The 25,683-nt window shown below is 38.5% G+C and overlaps 1 protein-coding gene across 1 annotated transcript in view; it reads left to right on the top strand.

Annotated features, from left to right (window-relative positions):
* Positions 1 to 25,683, top strand: part of LOC124170037 (oocyte zinc finger protein XlCOF6-like) — a 47,863-nt gene that overhangs the window by 5,834 nt on the left and 16,346 nt on the right. The window contains exons 4-8 of the mRNA XM_046548723.1: positions 5,767 to 5,853; positions 7,227 to 7,370; positions 17,740 to 17,836; positions 19,786 to 20,007; positions 23,019 to 23,240. Coding sequence (XP_046404679.1) covers positions 5,767 to 5,853; positions 7,227 to 7,370; positions 17,740 to 17,836; positions 19,786 to 20,007; positions 23,019 to 23,240 — 772 coding nt within the window. The remainder of the gene's footprint in view (positions 1 to 5,766; positions 5,854 to 7,226; positions 7,371 to 17,739; positions 17,837 to 19,785; positions 20,008 to 23,018; positions 23,241 to 25,683) is intronic.

Raw genomic sequence — 25,683 nt, 5'->3', positions numbered from 1 at the left:
CAGCGAGGGTGAGCTCGTCGAGGAAAGGGTCCCGGTTTAGGGACCCTTCGAAGTGCTTCGGCGAAAAGTAGTCAAGTAGTCTTCGAAGTACGTTCACAGCAGTGCAAAGGGTTAATTAGGGGTGTACGAAATACTCCGCGCGACCTTCCTGACATGTTAAACTACGAATTATTGTCAATGCTATGTTTACGAACAGGCACGTACATAGGGGCATAATGTCAGCCACGATATTTTAACTGAACTCCTGCTCCCCCTAAATTCCCACAGTGAGGTTTTTGGCGACCCATTTCTCTCCAAAGTTACATTATCATTTACGATTTCGCACTTTTGATGGACCACAGTTGGAAGCGCTGATTTTTTAGCTACTTACGCCGGCGTAACTAGTTTTGTTGACAAAATTTTCGCCGTAGTTCGTATAAACGAATGCCATTTGCTCCTAGGGACCGAGCCGAGGTTCGTAAATTCAAAAAATTTCGTATAATCGAAACTTCGTATAATCGAATAGCGCCATGTATTTAGCATAGGCTTTTCACCGGGACCGCAATATCACTTCGTATAATCGAAAACTTCGTAAAATCCTGCTTCGTAAAATCAAGAGTTTACTGTAGCTAGAAACTAATTCACTGATTGGGTGATTGATACAAATTAGCAGCCCAAACTGTGATATGTGTGGGTATATGGAATATTGGACGTAAAAGTAAAAAAAAATTCATCGGGAGGAAAAATCTGAAATCTTTAAATCAGTTTTTGAGATATATCAACTTGAATTAACATGGGAGCCTTATGGGACTAAAACATTTTAGGTTTTTTTCGGTATTTATAAATGTCTGAGGAACATGAGATTCCCTGGACGAAAACAAGATTTTTTGGTTGATTTTTTGATATGGTTGTCATTGAGATGAATTGATATTTAGTCTTTTTTATGATTTTTTGAAAGTGCCCCTTGCTTTTCTTATAGCACTAAGTTAAGAATTTTTTTGACCAACTTGCAATCATCGGAGGACAAATTCCTTGAAACACAAGATACTAGATTTTTTGTTTGATTTTTTGGCTATCTCGGAATTTTCATAAACCGAAACAATTCAGAGGAATAAACGATTTCGACTTTCCATTGTAGAGGTGGTCAAATTTTCAATCTTGGATTTCGGCGTTGAGACATGCGCCATGTGAAAATTTGGAATCTCCTAGAAAAACCGTTTAGGGTTCTCTGAACCCTAACGTTTAAGCCTACTTTCCACGTAACCCTCTTGGTCAATTCATAATTAAATTCTCAAATCTGGAATCCTGAAACCCAGAAAACCAGAAATCCAGAATGGCTCACGGCTTACTTGGCTACACAATAGGGTGGTTTCCTATTATTTTTTTATTGCCTAAATCGAAAGATTATTACTCCTGGAGTACGTATTTCACGCTTTTAGATTTTTAAAAGACTATATCTATTTTTCGCGATTAAATGAAAAGTGAAAATTTTCAAGCGCACGAAAACGCGACACTTAAGTAGGAATGATGGGAAAAAGTCCGTGCGACGCATTTCTGGTTCCCCCTCCCGCCTTGTGGGGTGACCTTGACCGAGGCTCTGAGCGCTGATAGGACGCAGGATGCAAGCGGGTAGCTGAGTACCTCGCTGGCTGGTAGCGCTTGGCTTAAAAAAGGTTTATTAATACCTTATCAAACGAAGAAAACTTTCCGACCTTAGCCAGTTTTAATAGGTGATTATTAAGACATGTTTCCCTGAGCTCTGTGCCTCATGCATGTATTGGTAACCTCAGACGATGTATAACTCCTATCCTCTCGTGTAGAAACTAGGTCCCTGTGACGTCACGTGGAGTGGAATCGCATGGGCGCCAATCTGGCCTTTTTCAAATGAGGATAAAATTTGACCCTTGCCATTCGTCAAAACCGGTATTTCAAAAACCAAATAATTTGTGTATTATGAATACACTAATGGTGGGTAACGAATCACAATCAATGCCTTTCGTTTTCTTTGATGAAGGAAACTACCCTATTTGCCATAAACACTTGTGGCTTGTTCACCATTTACACATTCAAGTTTCTTCATGTGTAAACCAAAACACAGTCCTATTCCACAAACTTTTAATTTTAGCTGTCAACTAGTTTCAAAGTTTACACCGTCATTATCAAGACTGACTGAGCTCAGTCAGTCTTGAAAATGACGGTGACTCAAAGTGAATGAAAATACGTTTTTTTTCCTTTATTTTATATCTGGCAATTAATAAATAAAATCTGTTATCCACAACCTGTAATTTGACTTTAATTTCCCTATTTCAAAATGAAGATAGATATTGATCAGCTAAAAAAATTACTGGGGTGTAATGACGGTGTAAACGTCGAAACTAGTTGACAGCTAAAATTAAAAGTTTGTGGAATAGTACTGTGTTTTGTTTCACCATGAATACTTCATCGTTCCACCAAGTGACGCCCAAATCAGTTGGTTTTATTCAAGTTTCTTGTTCACATCCATTATTGTCGACACCAAATCACTGAGGCTCAGGATGGAAGATTCAAGATATTCGATTTTTTGCAAAGATTTTTACAGCATTTACTACGTAAAAGTATTTAGAAGCTCATACCTTTTCGTAGAGTCTTGGCAAGTAAGTTTTCCTGAGAGAACTCTCAGATGGAACTGTCCGTCGATTTTTCCATAAACGCTGTGAATAGAGGGTGTTTTGATTTGTGAGTAGCAATGTTCAATGCCACAAATAGGATTCCCTACCTTTTTCCCGAATTGTTTTTTCCGGATCCATTTTTCCCGAATAACCTTTTTCCCGAAAGCTTATTTCTCGAAACCCCTTTCTCCAAAACATTTTTTACCGAACACCTTATTTCCCGATCGTATAAAAAACAAGCTATTTATCGTAAAATTCAACAAGTGGGACTCCAAGTCCCTTACAATGACCCAACAGATAGAACCCTCAAAACGACAGTTCATATGTTGGCAGCTTTAACGTTTGTTCCAGGTGAAGACGTTGAAATGTTGGCAGCTTTAACATTTGTTCCAGTTAAAGACGTTGAAACAACTTTCAAGCTACAAAAGCAGGTTATGCAACAACAAATAATGCATCTCAAGGTTGGAATAACCGCTTTAGGTTACCAGTCGGGAAAAACCAACCGGAAGTCTAAAAAGAAATGGTACGACATGTACGAGAGGCTGAAATCGGTTGTAGAAGAATATGAAGATTACAAGAACGATAGGAATTTTCTTGAATTTCTTAGAGCTATCACGCACAATATAATTTTCTAAAAAAATGATGTATCTTGTGTATGAATATATTTGGTTATGAAAAATATGAACTCATTTTTATACAATCCGGAAATAAGGTGTTCGGTAAAAAATGTTTCGGAGAAAAGGGTTTCGGGAAAAAAGCTTTCGGGAAAGAGGACGCGTTACGATTCGGGAAAAAATTCTTTCGGGAAATAGGTCGTCGGAATAAACGATTCGGGAAAACGGTCGGGTACCCACAAATAGCTCGCACAAGTCCAAAGCATACTCATCGCCGGTGGCTGCAAACGATAGTTGGCTCTGTCGTAAACTCTGCAAGATCAATGTCTCCTTTAATTTCACTTGAGATAGATGCGATGAGCTGTCAATGTGCTGTTTCACACGTGACTTTTTGTCCGATGATATCTTGAAAAATAGTGAGAAAGATAAATTATTATGAGAATTACTTTTAAAGTTAATTATTCAGCATAGCTCAAAATAGGTCTTTGTATTTTTATAAAGAATTATAATTAAAAACACACACTATGTACAGTAAAAGATTTATCTAACAATTTTGACTTGTTCGGGAATGCTAAAAAATTCTTGAGATAATAATTATAATTACTGAAGTCATCAGATTCAAAAGTTGTATTGATACTCACGGTTTTTTCTCAAGCATTGCAGTAAATACTGGTGCTCAGTACTCGCATAGTGAAGCATATGTAGTCAGCTTGGCTTCTGAAGATGCCTGTCCTTTCACCTTGTATATTTTCTTGGGCTGGGCTGCACAAACGAGCGGACGATGGTCTTGCGACGCTTGGGGACCTCAGCAAATGACTGAAACTTTACGCGAATTACTCGAATACGAGTCTTGAGAAGTCTAAGAAACAGTAAACTAAGCAATAAAAATGACTTTGCAATGTTTTACGAATTTTTGTTTCATTGCTGTCTCCCAGACCGCACATCACTAGTAGTGTATCAAATATTTCACAGCAATGGTTAAGGGCTAAATGTTCCGTTGAGCCAACGCTTAATAGGAATAAAACGTGTTTAACCCTTTTGCCACTAACGATGAAAATATTCGGCAGGACGTTCTTTACCCGGGAGACTAAAGCCGAATACAGCACACTCTCGAATATCCGGCTGCGCTTTATCCGTGTTGCAGTGTATCCGTGCATTTATTTCACTCTCGCTTAATATTTTCCACAATCTCTATCATCATCATCATCATCATCATCACTGGTCAACAATCCTACGATTGGTTTGATGCAGCTCTCCACTCAGTTCTCCTATCAGCTAATCTTTTCACACCTACGTATTTCTTCTCTTTCACATCTCTCTCCACTTGTTCCATATATTTTTTCCGAGGTCTTCCTTTTCCGTTCTTGCCTTCCACTTGTCCCTCGACGATTGTCTTCATCAGGCCATATGTCTAAAGATGTGGCCTATAAGGTTGTTCCGTCTTCTTATTAAGGTTTTCATGAGGCTTCTATTCTCTCCCACTCTTCTTAGGACTTCCTCCTTACTAATATCTATCATCATCACTGGTCAACAATCCTAGGATTGGTTTGACGCAGCTCTCCACTCTATTCTCATATCAGCTAATCTTTTCACTCCTACGTATTTCTTCTCTTTCACATCTCTCTTTACTTGTTCCGTATATTTTGCTCGAGGTCTTCCTTTTCCGTCCTTGCCTTCCACTTGTCCCTCGACGATTGTCTTCATCAGGCCATCATGTCTCAAGATGTGGCCTATAAGGTTGTTCCGTCTTCTTATTAAGGTTTTCATGAGGCTTCTATTCTCTCCCACTCTTCTTAGGACTTCCTCGTTACTAATATTTATTAAAAAAATAAATCAAGACACAAAATCATTGGCATTACTTCATTAATACTAGGGTACACCTGGCTTTTTATTTCTGTTAGAATCCCCTTCGTAAAACGGAAGCGATTGCACCCTAGCTGCACTCATGGGAGCACTGTGTTCCTGTTTTCCAAGCCTCGCAGTGCACGACCGCGCTCCGTGATCACGGATACACGTCCCGCAGCAGTTGCAGCCCAGGCAACTTGTGCGAGATGCAACTACATGGCGTGGTGCCTAACGGTGTAGTTTCTGACGTCAAGCAGTTGTTTTTAAGCATTCGAGCTGACTACTTTTCTATATCCGTGATCACACAGTCACGGTTGCGTGGTTTTCGAAACCAGGCCTTACATGGAGCATTAATAATACGAGTAAAACCTTGTTGTCGCTGCTAAAAATATCGCGAACTGGCAAAGAAAGCTCTCATTGAGTCTGGGAATCAATCTATAATAACAGAATAACTGCGTAAATAATATAATATTTTTTCTTTAACATAAATTATGACCATTACAAGACATGTAAGTGTATGTTTGGGTTATCCGTGTTTTCCAAATATTCGTGCCATTTCTCCTCATCACTAGCCCACTAGGATAATCGGGTGTGTACTGTACTTTAGTTATAGGGAATCATTTTTATAAGCTTTCAAGGTATGTAGTATGTATATTATTATTATTTGTGCATACTTTCAGATCAAGGAACCATTTGATGATGATGTGATGCTGTTTGATGAAGACGAGACTGATGGGCGGAAATTGAGTGAAAGCGTTCCGAGTGAGGTAAGTGGTGCTTTTTGTTGTGTTCATCCCTATTCATCGGGAAATAGATTCACTTAGGGTGTCCGGCAACTGGGGAAATCGGGAATTGTGGGTGAATTTTTCATCCCTGCCGTATGAGGCATGAGTCATCCTATTTACCCATAGAAGCCACACGCCTTTTTCCTGGAAATGGCAGTGAGAAAAATGCAGCTCACACAAATCCTACAAATTTTAATGTGATCCGCGTTCTATTTTCCCTCAAATTCTTATCGTTTATTTCTCCAGAGTTTAGCGTTAGAACCAGGAAACCTTCAGATGTATTAAATTTCTAACATTACCCTTAGTGAAAAAACTGTTTAAAAAAATTGTAATTGTAAATTGTAAAACAGTAATTGTTGAAATCCAACAAAAAACTGTAGAAAATCCAATGGTAACTGTAGAAAATCCAACAGTAACTGTGGAAAATCCAACAGTAACTGTGGAAAATCCAACAGTAACTCTAAAAATCCAACAGTAACTGTTAAAATCCAAAAGTAACTCTAATAATCCAACAGTAACTGTTAAAATCCAATGGTAACTGTAGAAAATCCAACAGTAACTGTGGAAAATCCAACTGTAACTGTGGAAAATCCAACAGTTTTTTTGCTAAGGGGCAAAGCAGTTTCTTGGTTTGCAATGAATGACTTTAAATTTTAAATACGCTGTGTGCTAACTAACCTATTTCTTGTGCTTGTAAATGCATAAATATAACATTATTGAAAAGCATTGAAGTAAATATGGGCATTTTAAAATTCTTGTTCATTGCAGTAATATTGTAAGATGTACATATATACAGTTTGTGTGTTAACAAACCTGTCTTGTCCTTGTAGATACATAAATATGAATTTTTTAAAAAAATATTGAAGTAAATATGGGTGTTTTAAAATTCTTAAACACATGATATACTTACAGTAAACACATAATATTTGTATACAATATGTGTTTACTAACCAATCCATTGTCCTGGTAAATACATAAGAACAATATTATTTTTTAAATATTGAAGTAATTTTCGATGCTTTAAAATTCTTATTCATTGCAGTAAACACATAATATTCATAGACAATATGTGTGAACTAACAAATCCCTTGTCCTGGTAAATACATGAGTAAAATATAATTTTAAAATTTTGAAGTAACTTTGGGTGTTTTAAAATTTTTATCTACCTGTATAATCACGCAAGATTAACCTGGAATTTTGTGAAATTTCCCAGGAAAATGCGGAATCATTCATGAATTTATCTGCTTTGTTTGGTTGCACACTCTGAATTGGTCTGTGTGCTTGATAGCTTGCATTGCAGTAAACTCAATTATTTTAGCTCCCCACTAATGTGCGATGGATGGAATCTTTTTCAGTTTAGCGTGAAGACAGAGAAGGGTGACGTGGGATTGTTGCCTAATGCAGCAGACGTGGGGATCAAAGTGGAGGAACCGTCGTCCGGAGAAGAATCCACGCCTGACGATTTGGAATGCAGCGAGGCTGTGGAGATTGAACCAGAGGTAAATGTGTATCAGGGCTATAAAGGATGAGTCGATTGCACTTTTTTTCGATTCCGATTCCAATAGGGTGGTTTCCTATTATTTTTGTATTGCCTAAATCGAAAGGTTATTACTCCTGGAGTACATATTTCATGCTTTTAGTTTTTTAAATGACGATATCTATTTTTCTATATAAATAAGGATTATTAATACCTTATGAAACAAGGAAAACTTTATGACCATTGGCAGTTTTAATAGGTGATTATTAATACAGTAAAACTTTGATTTTACGCACTTTGATTTTACATCAAGTCTCGTTTTTACGCAGCGACACTCAAGTCCGGCCGGAAAGCATGGGGAATTCCGTTGGTGAAACTTCGATTTTTCATCTTTTCTTGATTTTACGCAGTTTTTTGATTTTGCGCAGCATAACCCCAGCCCCAAAGAGGCCGCTAATTTTAATTTTACGCAGTTGTCCTCCGACTTGTTTTGAATTTGCCGACTGGAGCAATATGAATTTAGGTTATTTATTCGTCTCAATGAGTTGCAAAAATGAATACAAGAACGGTTGAAATGAAGTCGCGCTGTTGAGCATGAAACTAAAAACATCGCGAATCTAATTATTGCTTCCCCCTATGCCCTGTCAGTAATATTTCAGGCTCCTTTACGGACGCGAATATCGCTCTTAGTTAAAATTTGCCGTTGAAGGATATTGAAACCTAAAATATACGGCTATCGCCGTGTATGCGACAGATGATCGCCGGAGATATTGACATTATCACCTTTTGTTTATTATTCGACTTATTGATCGACGCTGTTTATAACATATTTATTGTAATTACAGTAGACGGTCTTTAATCCGGAATTAAGAACCACGGAATATCTATCCCTAACGGAAGGTTTTTAGAATTTTGCGAACGCTATGTTTTCCTTCGCCCCAGCGAAATATAACGGCGAAATGAACCGTTAAAAATCCTCCCGTGCCACAATTTTGGCTTCCAAGGTGATCTAAAAAAGATAGTCGTACTTCTAGTATGAACCTAAGTCGATGGTGATTCAACACGATGGTAAAAGCAACATGCACTGTCTCATTCTGCGGGCTAACCCCACATCTGCGGGACGAATGGAGGCGAGGGAAAGTTGATTGCACGGCGCGCTTATTAGAGCCGATTCAACTTGTATCTCATTGTCAGTGGGTTTAAATGAAACATGGTTGGAATTTGAATAGCTATTAGCTTAACTCCGCGAGGTGGCAAGTGTTTATTTTTAACGGAACGGAAGTTAATGCCCTCTGAGAATAACTCGCGTCGTCAATCGTCATGCAATCATTGAAGTCAAATTCAAGACGTGAGTGATAAAGCAGTCCCTTTAAACTCAGGAATGGCTTATTACCATTAAATCGAAATACAAAAAGTGTCCGGTGTTGTTATTAGATATGGGGAGGCAAAATATTACGTGAAGATGAGTCACACGGCTTGTGAGTCGAAGGTCCCGGCGCTGAATTCACGGAAGAATGCTGACAGAGAAGCTATACCCGGTAGATTCTACTATCTACTATGCTATGCTATCTACTAATGCTAAAATTTCATGGGAAAATGCTTTTTTAATGCGTAAAAATTATAAAGACGGAAGATTGTTCCGGACTATTAATAATTTTTTTATTCATCACTGGGGGCATGACGGTAGTTGCGCGGTTATTTAAATAGCTCACTTAAAAAAAGTGATCAAAGCACCGGAAAAATCTGAATTTCCGAATATCCTGTGTCCTGTGTGCTCCGTATTATCTATGGTATGCTATTTGGAGGTAACCAACAACTGGAGTCATTAGCGCCATGAAGTAAGGACTGGGGGGATAGGAACCCTATGTTGGCATTAGCCAGGTTGTAATGATAGACCTTAAAGGGGCGAGGGCTTAACATCCCATCTGCTGGACAGAGTGGTGCACTGGAAGTGCCCTCCACATTACTCTCAAGTAGGGATAGGGCCATCTCTGATAAGTTTCTGCAACTGCCAGGACTTGAACCCAGGCCCACAGGGTGTAAAGCCTTTGTGATGTACTAGCGAAATTTTGCTCCCTGTTAATGGAGTTAATTTGGATGACAATCCTCAGATATCTCATTTCTTCAATCTCCAATCTTTGTTTGTCTGCAGGTGGTTGAACGGATTTCCTGAAAACTGCTTTTAATGAGAATATTTTCGAAAATTAGCTTCTCTGCGGGCATTTAGTATCACCATTCCGAAATTTCTCCTGGGTAACTGAAGTAATCTTAGTGCCAGAAATGCTAGCAATTCTACCATGTTATTCAACCATTGGAAACATTGTTCAGGAATTCAACGTTGTTTCTCTTAAGGTAACACGTCATCTGTGGTGTTGCTTGTGAGTGAATAAGATTATAAGGCTTCATTTTCTTGCCTCCAAAGGAGTAATTGAATCCAGGAAACATATATCTGATGCGATTGAAAAGGATTTCATGCTCTTTTACCGTGAAGCCTCACATATGAGACTTTTTCTGGATCCGGTTCTGGCTCCAATCAGAACTATACAGGCGGTCCCCGACTTTCGTACACAATGCGTTCCCGAGAACTTGTACGAAAGTCGAATTGTACGAAAGTCGAACCATTGACTTCCATACTAATTAGCGGTTACGTTCCAAAAGAGCGGAATTTACGTACTAAAACCTTTTTTTTCACGGAATTCATTTCAATTGACTTAATTTTAATAATATATTAATAAAACTCCTCAAATCATCTAATTTATTTCGAAAATACGCAGAAAATGCAAATATAAGTTTAAAAAACAAGAACTCCGTTGGCTATCGAGTGAAACTTCCTCTTGGCGTTTAAGTTGACATTCCACTTATTACGTCCACTATAAATAAAAGGACATATCAAGTAGCATAGCAAAATGTATTCGTTGAACCCGCACTCTGGAAACCTTTTTTAATTTTTACACCGAAATTCGATATTTGGCAGGTGACATTCGTGATCGCGTATATTCCGCATGTTATTCAAAAAAGACAAACGGAATTCACGTGATATTTCGTGCAATATCGTTGCTGAAGGTTTACATGAATTAAACAGCACTCAAACGAAAAAACACAATTAGAAAGAAGGTCTTACCAGTTTTATTGAAAGCTATTCGATGATGTCTAGTCAACTTCTTTTGAAAAATATCTTCAATGAAGGCTTTCTTCTTCTCTTGATAAAGGAGCCTATAGCAGGCAGTCTCTCTCCCAAATAAATCACCTAGATCAGAGTCAATTACCAACAATTTCCTTCATTATATACGTTCATATTGTTCGCATATACTGCCGATACTGCAATTTGAAACAATTGAATGTTGGGATGCGCAATAAAAATCGCGGGAATTTAAAAAAAATTACGGACCAGCGTCCGAAAGTCCGAATATAGCGTACGAAAGTCGAGTAAAAGGTGTCATTTTGAAAGTACGAAAGTGCGAATTGTACGAAAGCCAAGTGTACGAAAGTCGAGGACCGCCTGTATGTACAAAAGTGTATGACTAAGCGTTCTAATAATAATGAGCATGAGTTATCCTGGAAACTATACTCCTCCTCAATACCAACTCTTGATTTTACGCACTTTGATTTTACACAGGGCCCATATTTCAGTCCCTCCAACTGCGTAAAATCAAAGTTTTACTGTACATGTTTCTCTGAACTCTGTGCCTCATGCATGCATTGGTAATCTCAAACGATGTAAAATCTACTCTTATAGAAATTAGGTCCCTGTGACGTCACGTGGAGTGGCATCGCATTGGCGTCAATCTGGCCTTTTTCAAATAAGGTTAAAATTTACCATTGCCATTTGTCTAAACCGGTATTTTTAAAACCAAATAATTTTTATGTTACAAATATACTAATGATGGCAAACGAAACGCAATCAATTCCTTTCGTTTTCTTTGATGAAGGAAACTACCCTATTCTGATTCCTTCAAATCGATTCCCTATTCTCGATTCCGATTCCATCGATTCTTATTCCTTCTAACAGGTGGGATATTGCTTTATCTGAGGCATTGCTGTCATTAAAATTTAAGGATTGAACGGAATGAAATAAAAATAGCCACGGTGGTTACATTGGGGGCTATCCTCTCATGGACACAAGTTGACTTGCGCCGTGGTTTTCGTATGCCATTCTGTGTGTGTCGCGGACTGTTGTGACACAAGTCAACAACCAATTAGGTGCAGGAATTGGAGAGTATAAAACAGTTTCGGTGAGTCGACACTAGTCGATGCGTGAGTCACATGAGTGGAAAGCACCCATTGTCGTTTGGCAATGTGGGCTAAACAATAATGTAGTGTTAATTGCATCCTTACATACCAGAGCAGCCTGGCAGGTGCACGGTGGCAGCCGAATGCAACTTGTCGAGTCTGCCTGGATGCCGTGGCGGCTTATGCCAAGCAAGTTTCAACCTTCTCAAGGGTTGCGTTGATGAAACTGGGCTATACAAATGCGAATGTGTCTAAATTTTTATTATTGACGCAGACGCGTGTTAGTCTATGAAAAAAGTTAAATTAAGAAAACCACTCTCTGCACGTATTTTTAAGAAACTTTATTTTCACAGGAAAACTCGCTCTCTGCTCATTTTTATTATCATTAGACTTCACATATCATTCGAAAATGAAAAATATAAATTTCGATCTATTATACTTTAAAATAGGTGATCCAGATGAATAGGGTAGTTTCCTTCATTAAAAGAAAACGAAAGGCATTGATTGTGGTTCGTTACCCACCATTAGTGTATTCATAGTATACAAATTATTTGGTTTTTGAAACACCGGTTTAGACGAATGGCAAGGGTCAAATTTTATCCTCATTTGAAAAAGGCCAGATTGGCGCCCATGCGATTCCACTCCACGTGACGTCACAGGGACCTAGTTTCTACACGAGGGGATAGGAGTTATGCATCGTCTGAGGTTACCAATGCATGCATGAGGCACAGAGCTCAGGGAAACATGTCTTAATAATCACCTATTAAAACTGGCTAAGGTCGGAAAGTTTTCTTCGTTTGATAAGGTATTAATAAACCTTTTTTAAGCCAAGCGCTACCTGCCAGCTTGGTACTCAGCTACCCGCTAGCAGCCTGCGTCGTATCAACGCTAAGCCTCGCCTCAAGGTCACCTCACAGGGCGGCACCAGGGACCAGAAATACGTCACGCGGAGAGATTTCCCGACATTCATACTTATGCGTCGCGTTTTCGCGCGCTTGAAATTTTCCACTTTTCATTTAATCGCAAAAAATAGATACTATCATTCTAAAATCTGAAAGCGTGAAATACGTACTCCAGGAGTAATAATCTTTCGATTAAGGCAATAAAAAAATTATAGGAAACCACCCTATTCTCGGATGGTGATTCGTAATGGCAATAATTTGATTTGCCATGACCAGCGGTTAATAAAAGAATGAAAAATGCATACATTGCTTCCCGATCTCATGGTTTCCAATTTTTTTTCTCTGAGAGTTGCTCATGAACATGCACCATTTCAGGGTTTGTCGGTTTGTCGCTCTTGCCGACATTTTCATGTTTCCGAGGCCTCTTAAGGTATTGTGGCGATCGCCGCCATGTTGTTGCTTGTCTGCTATAAATTAAGTTCATGGCAATACAGGCGGTCCCCGACTTTCGTACACAATGCGTTCCCGAGAACTTGTACGAAAGTCGAACCATTGACTTCAATACTAATTAGGGGTTGCATTCCATAATAGCGGGATATACATACTAAAACCTTTTTTTTCCATTTTATTTCAATTCACTAAATTTTAATAATATGTTAATAAAATTCCTCAAATCAACTGATTTATTTCGAAAATACGCGGAAACTATAAATAAAAGTTGGAAAAAAAGAACTCCATTGGCTATCGAGTGAAATATACTGCCATTTGAAACAATTGAATGTTGGGATGCCCAATAAACATCGCGGCAATTTAAAAAAGATACAGACCAACGTCCGAAAGTCCGAATTTAGCGTACGGAAGTCAGGTAAAACGTGTCAATTTTGAACATATGAAAGTGCGAATTGTACAAAAGTCGAGTGTACAAAAGTCGAGGACCGCCTGTATTTATTTATTTTAAAGGATAACATGAGTTTCTTTTTCCCCTATGTTTGTCTCAATTGTTGATTTATTAGGGTGGTTTCCTATTACACCCATGTCTCGTATAGCGCAATTTCGATTAGCGCAATTTCGATATAGCGCAAATTCGTTCCTCGGGGAAACATTGCAACGCAGTGTAGCCTAATCAAAAATCTTAAAAGCTCTCGTGTTAAACGTGAACTTGCGCTAAGTACACACGAAATTTCTATCATTTTACGCATATTAATATTATTGCTTGCCTCAAATCTTCTTTTTTGTTTATATATTAATCGAAATCCATTGCTGTGCAATGGCCAAAAGTATTACTCGTCATTGGGTCAAGATAGCCGGCCTACCGAAGTAATTTATCTCGTCTCCTTAACAGAATGAGTTAATTTAGATCGTTAATTAAGCGTGGGGCTAGTGGAAATGAGTTTTTTTTAAGCAATACGGTTTGAGACGTATTTTTGCCGTCATAGGTAATCGGGCGATTGACTTCCAGGTAGAGAGTCTGAGCTAAAGCCTTCAAGGTCATCGGTATTCACGGGGGAGAAATGGAGCGGTGGCCGAGTGGCGCATGAATAGCATCAACACATAAAAGGTTCCGCTATAGAGTCTCAAACACAATGGCTTCGTTCCCTCCCCGCAGTCGTATGCCTTCTACGTCTCAGGAATACAGTTCAGCAGTGGAAGGTGATATAGATAGAGTTATACAGAGTAAAAACCAAGAGAATATGACAAAAAAATATGAATGCGTGTAGAAAATCAAGAATTTATCAAGAAAAACTATAAACCTAGAAGAGGAATTGAAAGAGGTCAATTGCTTTGAAAATGGAGAACGTCAAAGCGATATTGCTCGGAAGTTTAAACGCACGATACCTTATTCTGAATAAAGACGAAGTTAAAACATCAGTGACCTCAGCCGCACCAACTTCAGCCAAGCGGTCTACACATACGGAAAGTTCATAGTGAATCAGTACAAAGAGACGAGAGTGGTAATCGCTCCGAGACATTTAGTGAAAGCTCCGGTTGGTTCCAGAATTTAAACGGCAAGCAGGTGTTTTCAGTGCGGCGATATCAGGTGAATCTGCAAGTGTTGATAGCGCAGTCACCGCAACATTTTATGATGAACTCCAAGCTGTGATTGAAAGTGGCTCCTTTCCCCCTCAACCAGTTTTTAGTGTTGACGAGACGATATTTTGTTTTGGAAAAGAATGCAATCTCGTTCATTCATTTTCAGGGAAGGAAAACCTGGGTCAGGTTTCAAGGCATTTAAAGACTGTTTCACGTAGCTGCTATAATGACTCGGAGGACTTCAAATTAAAATGATTTATCATTCTTTAACTCTGCTAGCTATGAAATGGCATTCAAAGTAGCATTTTCCTGTCATTTCGATGAGCGACAAAAGGGCCTGGGTGACATAATAGTTGTTTTTAGACAAGTTTGAAAAATCGTCAACTGCCGGCAACGCATTACGATCCCCTGAGATAGCAGATGTTAGCCCACCCGCACGACAGGAGGGAATTTAAAAAGCACGTAAGAATTTTTTTTAACGTGAATAAAAGTCTTCAAATGCGTGCATACTATCTTTAAAGATCTTTAAAACTATAAACATTTATATAAATAATGTTTTCTAAGGCTATTTATGGGAATATATATGTTTTAGAGGAAATTCAATACCCAAGACCTATGCTACCAGGAACGCATCCCTATCTTCCCAATGTTAAAACGCTCTCGTATAACGCAAATTCGTATAGCGCAAAGACCCCAAGGAACGCATCCCTTGCGCTATACGAGACATGGGTGTATTTTTTATTGCCTAAATCGAAAGATTATAACTCCTGGAGTACGTATTTCACGCTTTTAGATTTTTAAATGAAGATATCTATTTTTTGCGATTTAAATGAAAAGTGAAAAATTTCAAGTGCGCGAAAACGCGGCGCGTAAGTATGAATGTCGGGAAATCTCTCCGTCTGGCTCCCGCTGCCGCCCTGTGAGATGACCTTGACGCGAGGCTTAGTGCTGATACGACGCAGGCTGCTAGCGGGTAGCTGAGTACCCAGGTGGCTGGTAGCGCTTGGCTTAAATAAGGATTATTAATACCTTATCAAACGAGGAAAACTTTCCGACCTTAGCCAGTTTTAATCGGTGATTATTAAGACATGTTTCCCTGAGCTCTGCGCCTTATGCATGCATTGGTAACCTCAGACGATGTAAAACTCCTATCTTCTCGTATAGAAACTAGGTCCCTGTGGCGTCACGTGGAGTGGCATCGCATGGGTGCCAATCTTGCCCCCATTCAAATGAGGATAGAAATGGACCATTGCCATTCGTCTGAACTGGTATTTCTAAAATGAAATAATTTGCATATTATGAATGCACTAATGGTGGGTAACGAATCGCAATCAATGCCTTTCGTTTTCTTTGATGAAGGAAACCTACCCTTTTGTATTTTGTAATTTTTGAGCAGTGCGAAGTGAATGTAGATGTATAGGAGTGTGTGCTGTTTTTTTTTAAGTGATTTGAAAATTCAGACACGTCTCAACTTCTGGGGTGACCTGGTCCCTCTAATGTTCCCACTCACTACACACCCTTTAGCCATCCCGGAATTTTGCGAACAATATGGGACATTAGGAGAGATAGCACCTTCATTGCTGCAATTGCATTCACAGCATCTGTCACGTTTCATAAAATTTTGGTAAACGTTTGCAGCCAGTGGTTGTTTAAGTGATCAATATTTATGCCAAAAATGGCTTAATCGACACCCCATGAATTTAACGACATTTAGACTGTGAAAACCTGGAAAGAAACGTGAATCTTATGATTTAGATGGAGTGGGAAGCCTGCTTCACTTTTATACAATCAACCCTCGCTAAATGCAAGGGTCTAGTTCCTAGGGGTCTTTGCAATAATTAATTTTTGCTATTTGGACCATTTTAACGTTGGGAAGATGTGTTCCCGGTAGCATAGGTGTTAGGTATCGAATTTACAATAAACCTTAGACATTCCTGTTGTTAGCCTTAGAAAACCTTATTTATATAAACATTTATAGTTTAAAATATCTCTAAAGATAGTAGTCATGCATTTAAAGATGTTTTTTCCCGTTAAAAACAGTCAAGTTCTCTGAAATGATGTAGATGATGGCATAGCACCAGTTTTCCATTCTGGTTGCGTAATGTGACCTAACTATGAAACTAAAAAAAAACGTCCAATAATTTAGGGTGCATTGTTAGCGCAACGGTTCAAGGTAAACAAGCAATCGGTGCTGTCTGCCATGTCGTGTCGGTACATTAATTATCACTGCAAATACTCTCATATCAAGTCAAAAGTAGACTCATCTTGTCATGAAACTATGTTTTCTATGCATAGCAAGGTTTTCGAGTTGACCTCCGCGTCGATTCATCTTCAAGACGACAGTTTCGCCGGCTTTGCAGCTGGTGTCTTCAGGTACAAAGTAATTGATGCAGGTTTTTGCCCGTCTTATATAGACCTGGGTTTGGGCTAGGAGCGTTCTGATTGGTCCGTTTGGGTAAGTATCTCTTCCAAGTGTTTGAGAGCGAGTAGCTGTCCTCCCTGTTGAAAGTGGGAAGGACCAACACAGAATGTGGACTTTGAAAGTGCAAAAGTTATCGACAGAGAAAAGCATTACTTTCCCGGACTCATAAGAGAAGATATCGAAATAGCAATAACATCCACTGTCGTCATGAAGATGAAACGATGCGGAGGTTAACCCGAAAACCTTGCTACGCATGCTGCACTACCCCGGGAAAGTCTACATCAACATATGTTTTTTATGGTTGTATGTAAACGATATTGGTTTCTCAAAAGCGTACCAAGTGCAAAAGGTGAAAAATATTAATGTATATATCCACAGAAACAAGGTGATGTATACCAATATATTTAACTTATTATAATTTAGCCAATTTTATTATTTATTTCACTGGATGGGTATGATGTGGTAGTACCTTTCAATTGTGTAACTGTACAATTTAAAATGGTTCATGTGATCTCGTCTCCCGTAATATCCATTGTAACGTGAATTCTTCAATCGAAGTGATCTGCAGACGAACTTTGGCCGGCATGTTTTTGTAGGGTGTAGGGCTGGTTCGGGTACCCTACATCAAGTAGGGCCTGTTTAGTTCCAAAAACAGCCTTGAGCAGTAGGGCTTGATGTGACTTATGTAGGGCGAGATCGGTTTATGTAAGGGGCTGAAGACGTATCCAGGGTTGGTTCGCCCTACAGGGTCGACCAAGAATACGGGACTAAAGGTTCTTTCTCTTAGTTGTTTGTTTTGTTTTCAGTCAGCGGATGAAAGTTCTTCGCAACGGGATGCCTCCAATGAAGAGACTCAGCCCGCAGACTCAACTGGAGGGGAAAACAGTGTCGCTTCAGCCACCGGTGTGTACAACCAAAGAATGATGGTCTCTGAACTCAGAACCCTGGAATGTCACTAATGAACTCCTTTTTTTATTTGGGTATAGTGAAATGTCTTTATAACGAACTCCAGTATAACGAAGTATTCAGTATAATGAGGCATTCATTATATCGAAATTATTTTCCGTCCCGTATAACGAAATTTCCCATATAACGTATTTCATGGTTTCCACTCAACCGTAAATGAGCCGTGAAAGAATTTCAATGAATGATGGCAGTGGACTCATGAACTGCGTAGTATAGTAAGTAGTATCCGATGAATAGATGCACTATTGAATATTATTGAATAGCTAAATATTTCTTTTCTTTTACGTATCCTTTATAATAACCTGTCCTACGTAACTCATTCGGGGCCGTCCCTTGCCTTTCTTCCCTTTCATCTGTCCTTAAACGATTGTCTTCATCAGGCATGTCTCATAATGCCACCAACTAAGGTCTTCTACTTAAGGTTTTTAGGAGGCGTCTCTCTTCTCCCAGTCTTCTTAGCACTTTCTCGTTACCTACACTGTCAATCCATTTTATCTTCATCATTCTTCGGTAGCACCGCATTTCAAATGCTTCCACTCAGGACTTCTCTGCTGCTGTCAACGTCCAAGCCTCACTTTCACGGAGAAACATGCTCCATGTGTCAGTGGTGCAGCAAGGGGGTATTTTGTGGGATAAAACCTCCCCTCTCCCCCAGAGCTCAGAGAAATTTTAAAGTTGAATCCATTTTACTTAATTGGATTGATATTACTAATTGAATAGTGTAAGGATTAATAAAATATCCCTCAGAAAGCCGTAAAACTCACCATTTTGAACCATTTATCTCTAAATTTCCTCATTTTATTAATCTCGCACCTACCGCTTATCCTGGTGGGTATTTCATACCCCCACACATCACGGTATTAGTTGCACCTTAACCACCTCCCCCCCCCAGCCTTAATTCCTAGCTGCGCCCCCGCCATATGTAGCATGTGAGGAATTTTTTCCTTACTTCGATGCTTGTATTCCAAGCGGTAAGTATGAATAAATTTTTGTTGTACTTAATTATGAAATTGTTGTTATTTTTCAAGTGCCCCACTTTCTCTCCCTTTATATCCATATTGCCTTCAATCTTCATTATCACCATATTACGAATGCTTCCACTCTTGACTCCTCTGCTGCTGTCAACGTCCACCCAAGCGTATATGCATATTAACCTGTCCACATTTTATTTTTCATTGGTATTTATAATAATAATAAATTCGTTTATTTCGTGGGCCTCGTGGCCCATGAGAAAATTATTGTACAACTTTTACAAGTTCAGCATGACATTACATTCATAAAAGAAAACAAAAAATCAAAAGAAATACAAAAGATTCACTCGTTGCAGACCGCCGTTAACTTACAGACCATTTGGCAAAACAATATTTACGAAAGGAAAAATATCATACTGCGATATAACTGACTAATTATTACAAGAAATTAAGGCGACAATTTATTATGACAATAGTGTCACTCAAAAAATATTTTCTAAAAAGATAAATGACAGATTGGTATAACACTCTAATTTAATAAATTTTAAACTCAATATTCTGCAACAATATGTTTGAGCCATGAATGTGTTTGAGAAGATTACTGTACAACTTATACAAGTTCAGCGTGACATTACATTCATAAAAGAAAAGAAAAAAAGGAATACAAAAGATTCACTCATTGCAAACCACCATTAACATATAGACAATTCGCAACTATGTTTATGTACTTGTACTAATGGCTTGATAGCTGGAGTAATTTTTCTGAGCAAATGGTGAAAGTCACAAAGTGTTTTTCATTGCTGAAATGGGTCGTAATTCTAAGTTGGTCGAGTAAATGCGACAGGTTGAAATACTTGTGATTGAGTGTGTGATTGAAATTGTTGAGCGCGATGTCCGTTTTCTTTTCGTTCGCAGACGCTTGCGCGGCCACTCCCTCTCCCAGCATAGCGTTGCGATCTCGTTCTAAAGGCGATGCGGGTGCAGGCGGCAAAGCAGTGCTGCCATCTGAGGAAGAGGCGCAGCGTGGAGAGAAGAGGAAACGAGAGAAGTCTCCGTTGGGAGTGGAGGGGAGGATTGAGGAGGGGGCTGGTGGGAGAAAAACTGAAGTGGCGAGGCCATCCAACCAGAAGTCAAAAGGTATCTTTTGAGTCTACTGCACTATGAACTCTGAACGCTGGAATGACACTCATGAACTCCTTTTTTTTTTTGGTACAGTGAAATGTCTTTATAACGAACGCCAGTATAACGAAATATTCAGTATAATGAAGTATTCATTATAATAGTATAAATTATAGCTGCCCTTGCACTGCAATGACGAGTCTATCTCGTCATGAACTTCTGATGCCAAATCACACAATGACGAGTTTAGGTCGTCATCAGACTTAAGGAATTTAGGACTATTTAGGGCAACAAATAGATGCATGGATAATATAGATATATCATCTGAAGATGGGGATACGCGGCACAAATAATTTGAAAACATAGATAACCCAATCTTTCACTTAAATGTCTTGTAATGTTCTTAATTTATGTAAAACAAACAATATATTATTATTTATGCACTTATTCTGTTATTTTAGAGTGCTTCCCAGACTCAATGAGAGCTTTATTAGCCAGTAAGTTAATGTTTATTAGTAAGAACTCCTCATGAACTCCTTTTTTTGGGTACAGTGAAATGTCTTTGTGTGGTCCCAGTATCATCCGAACAAAGTACAGTAAAACCTCCACTTATCATACCGAGGAGATGCCTCCGAGACGGCCTAACTACCTCCACAAATCATGCCGAGACAACAAGAGACCATTAATGCAGCCGTGATTACGTGCATGGAATGATATTTTCAGCGATAAATGTTTCACTCTTTTTTCTCTTATATACTTTTAATATGCTGTAATTTTCACGTTAATCATTAGTTGTGGCCATTTTGTTCCATATGAGAGCATACCTAACAGTAAATAAGAAAAAACATATCCAACTGTCCAAATCATTTTAATTGACTGTTGAATTGAGAGAGATCACATCATTTTCACTCGAATCATGGTTAAAATCATGCGATAGCATTCGCTTTCTTTAATTATTCAAATATATATATGTATGTATACCTTCACTGATGCATGCATGTGTGTTTAATCATAAATATAATGGTTTAAAAGACAGTAGTGCCTTTCAAATATTCACATTCAAAGGATATGAAAAAATGGTGCATATCACTAAAACCTCTCTATAGTGAACCTCCATACATCGAATTTCCCAAATTTTGGTCCTTCCATTACGTTGTAAAGAGGTTTCAGGTACAGATAAAACTAGAGTAAACTCTGGATTATCCGGGCTAATGATGGGGAGAGACGGATAATCGGAAAATCACGGATAAGCGAAACTTTCACTTAAATGTCTTGCAGTGTTCATAATTTACCTAAAACAAACAATATTTTATCATCATCATCATCATTTGTCCACAATACTAAGATTGGTTTGACGCAGATCTCCATTTCTCTCTCCTATCCGCTAATCTCTTCATAGTTGCACATTTATTCTCATTTACATCCTTTATAACCTGTCCTATATAACTCATTTGGGGCTGTCCCTTGCCCTTTTTCCCTTCCACCTGTCCATCTACGATTGTCTTCATCAGGCTATCGTGCCTCAAAATGTGGCCAACTAAGTTGTCCCGTCTTCTTCTCAAGGTTTTTAGGAGGCTTCTCTTTTCTCCCAATCTTCTTAGCACTTTCTCGTTACTTACTCTGTCAATCCATTTTATCTTCATCATTCTTCGTTAGCACCACATTTCGAATGCTTCCACTATTGACTTCTCTGCTGCTGTCAACGTCCAAGCCTCACTTTCATAGAGAAACGTTCTCCATATGTCAGTGGCGCAGCAAGGGGGGATTTTGGGGGATAAAACCTCCCCCAGAGCTCACAGAAATTTTAAATTTGAATCCATTTTACTCAATTGGATTGATATTACTAATTGAATAGTGTAAGGATTAATAAAATATCCCTCAGAAATCCTTAAAACTCACCATTTTGAAACATTTATCTTTAAATTTCCTCAATTCATTAATCTCGCACCTACCGCTTATCCTGGTGGGTATTTCATACCCCCACACAGTACGGTATTAGTTGCACCTTAACCACTTCCCCCAGCCTTAATTCCTAGCTGCGCCCCTGCCATATGTAGCATCTGATGAATTGTTTCCTTACTTCTATGCTTGTATTCCAAGCTGTAAGTATGAATAAATTTTTGTTGTACTTAATTATGAAATTGTTGTTATTTTTCAAGTGCCCCACTCTCTCTCCCTTTGTAACCATTTTGCCTTCATTCTTCATTATCACCATATTCCGGTTGCTTCCACTCTTGACTTCTCTGCTGCTGTCAACATCCACCCAAGCGCATATGCATATTAACCTGTCCGCATTTTATTTTTCATTGGTATTTATAATAATAATAATAATAATAAATTCGTTTATTTTGTGGGCCTCGTGGCCCATGAGAAAATCATTGTACAACTTTTACAAGTTCAGCACGACATTACATTCATAAAAGAAAAGAAAAAATGAAAAGAAATACAAAAAATTCACTCATTGCAGACCGCCGTTAACTTACAGACCATTCGGCAAAACAATATTAACGAAAGGAAAAATATCATACTGCGATATAACTGACTAATTATTACAAGAAATTAAGGCGACAATTTATTATGACAATAGTGTCACACAAACAATATTTTCAAAAAAATAAATGACAGATTGGTATAACACTCTAATTTAATAAATTTTAAACTCAATTTTCTGCAACAATATATTTGAGCCAAGAATATGTTTGAGAAGATTATTGTACAACTTATACAAGTTCAGCGTGACATTACATTCATAAAAGAAAAGAAAAAATTAAAAGAAATACAAAAGATTCACTCGTTGCAAACCGCCGTTAACATACAGACAATTCGCAACTATGTTTATGTACTTGTACTAATGGCTTGATAGCTGGAGTAATTTTTCTAAACAAATGGTGAAAGTCACAAAGTTTTTTCATTGCTGTAATGGTTTGTAATTCTAAGTTGGTCGAGTAAATGCAACAGGTTGAAACACTTGTGATTGAGTGTGTGAATGAAATTGTTGAGCGCGATCTCCGTTTTCTTTTCGTTCGCAGACGCTTGCGCGGCCACTCCCTCTCCCAGCATAGCGTTGCGATCTCGTCCTAAAGCCGATGCGGGTGCAGGCGGCAAAGCAGTGCTGCCATCTAAGGAAGAGGCGCAGCGTGGAGCGAAGAGGAAACGAGAGAAGTCTCCGTTGGGAGTGGAGGGGAGGATTGAGGAGGGGGCTGGTGGGAGAAAAACTGGAGTGGCGAGGCCATCCAACCAGAAGTCAAAAGGTATGTTTGAGTTTACTGCACTCTGGAATGTCACTTATGAACTCCTTTTTTTTTGGGTACAGTGAAATGTCTTTATAACGAACGCCAGTATAACGAAATATTCAGTATAATGAAGTATTCATTATAATAGTATAAATTATAGCTGCCCTTGCGCTGCAATGACGAGTCTATATCGTCATGAACTTCTGATGCCAAATCACACAACTTTTTTTGGGTATAGTGAAACGTCTTTTTGTGGCCCCAGTACCATCCGAACAAAATACTGTTGAATTTAATGCCTCTTATATAAAATCAACTTCTTGAATACTGCGCCAATTGCAGGGAATCTTAAGGAACGCTTGAAATAACAACTGCACACGTCAGATTTTACACCACAAACTGAACTGCACTTAATGCACTGATGCCACCGCATGGAGGCGCCACAAACACCGCTTACAGATACATCCACAAGGGGGCAGCACATATAGATACAAAAATAGCAGCCAAATACAAAAAATACATATTGAATCTTGTACAATCTTAACAAATACAGTAAAACCTCCACTTATCATACCGAGGAGATACCTCCGAGACGGCCTAACTACCTCCACAAATCATGCCAAGACAACAAATTAATGCAGCCGTGATTACGTGCATGGAATGATATTTTCAGCGATAAATGTTTCACTCTTTTTTTCTTATATACCTTATTATGCTGTAATTTTCACGTTAATCATAAGTTGTGGCCATTTTGTTCAATATGAGAGCATACCTAACAGTAAATAAGAAAAAACATATCCAACTGTCCAAATCATTTTAATTGACTGTTGAATTGAGAGAGATCACATGGTTTTCTCTCGAATCATGGTTAAAATCATGCGATAGCGTTCGCTTTCTTTAATTATTCAAATATATATTTGTATGTATATGTTCACTGATGCATGCATGTGTGTTTAATCACATAAATATAATGGTTTCAAAGACAGTAGTGCCTTTCATATATTCATATTCAAAGGATATGAAAAAATGGTGCCTATCACTAAAGCCTCTCTATAGTGAACCTCCATACATCGAATTTCCCAAATTTTGGTCCTTCCATTACGTTGTAAAGAGGTTTCAGGTACAGATAAAACTACAGTAAACTCCCGATTATCCTAATGGCTAATGATGGGGAGAGACGGCACGGATAATCGGAAAATCACGGATAATCCAAACTTTCACTTAAATGTCTTGCAGTGTTCATAATTTACCTAAAACAAACAATATGTTATTATCATCATCATCATTAGTCAACAATCCTAAGATTGGTTTGACGCAGCTCTCCATTTCTCTCTCCTATCCACTAATCTCTTCATAGCTACATACAGTGAGTCCTCGTTCTACGTCACCCCGTTTAACGTTATTTCGCGATAATGTCACGAAAATTTTGAGACCGTCATTCGTTTATCGCACCTTCGCTTCGCGATAACGTCAAGTCTTTTAAATTTCGCGCGAAAAAAAAGGCGAAGCGGCGGGCGTTGCAGGTTGTGCGTTTAGTGGGCGGTAAAACAGTGAGTCTAAACAAAGTGTAAAGCAGTGTGTTTATTCTTCATTGCGATTACGGTTTTAGCAAAAATTTGTGCAAAATGAATTCTTAGGTAGGTACGCAAGGTTTTACTTGACATAATGGTTTTTAGGAACCTAAAAAGTGATTTCAAGGAATTTTTCCGAGTAGAACTCTGAGTTTTTGTGGTCACTTTTTTCGCCGAGCTCAAAATAATTTTGGTTCCTGTAACTGCGACGATGTTTCAGCGATGATGATGCCCAGGCGACGGTCGCCCGGGCGACCACCAGAGCGAAGCCGAAAAGCAAGTGCAGTAAGATACGTCACCGCTGCTATTGCCATCAATGAAGACAGGAACTCGTATTTATGCGATAGTTCGGCATTCCCACCGTAAAAAAGTGCCCCAGATATGATACGATAATATTTTTTTCGCATAGGAATTGTGAGGTCTAGGAGCCGATATTCACTTTTTACATTGCTTCTTATGGGATATTATGCTTCGATTAACGTCATTTCGTTTATCGTCACATTTTTCAGGAATGGTAAGTGACAAATAGACGAGGACTCACTGTATGTATAAAATTTTATTATAGGTATTTGAAAATGGTGTAATAGCTGAAACCGGTAATAAAATGGAATCTCTGTGAATTTTGTGGAAGTAACAAAGTGTTTTTCATTATTAATATGGAGCCCTTCCGCCATGTAAAAGCTTCTACTTTCCATTTAACTTGCTTTTCAATATGCCCTTGTACATTCATGCACTCAGTTAATTTTTAAAATTTTAAGAATTCTGTGAATATGGAGTCAAAGACTTGATTCAAATCCCTCAAAGATTTGATTTTGGATTATATTCGTGAAAATTGCAGATTCAATGCATCCCTAATTTCCCTTAGCGAAAAAACTGTTTAAAAACTGTTGAAA

The sequence above is a fragment of the Ischnura elegans genome, chromosome 13, assembly GCF_921293095.1.
Source record: "Ischnura elegans chromosome 13, ioIscEleg1.1, whole genome shotgun sequence".
Classification (NCBI taxonomy): domain Eukaryota; kingdom Metazoa; phylum Arthropoda; class Insecta; order Odonata; family Coenagrionidae; genus Ischnura; species Ischnura elegans.
This window is presented reverse-complemented; position numbering and strand designations above follow the sequence as displayed.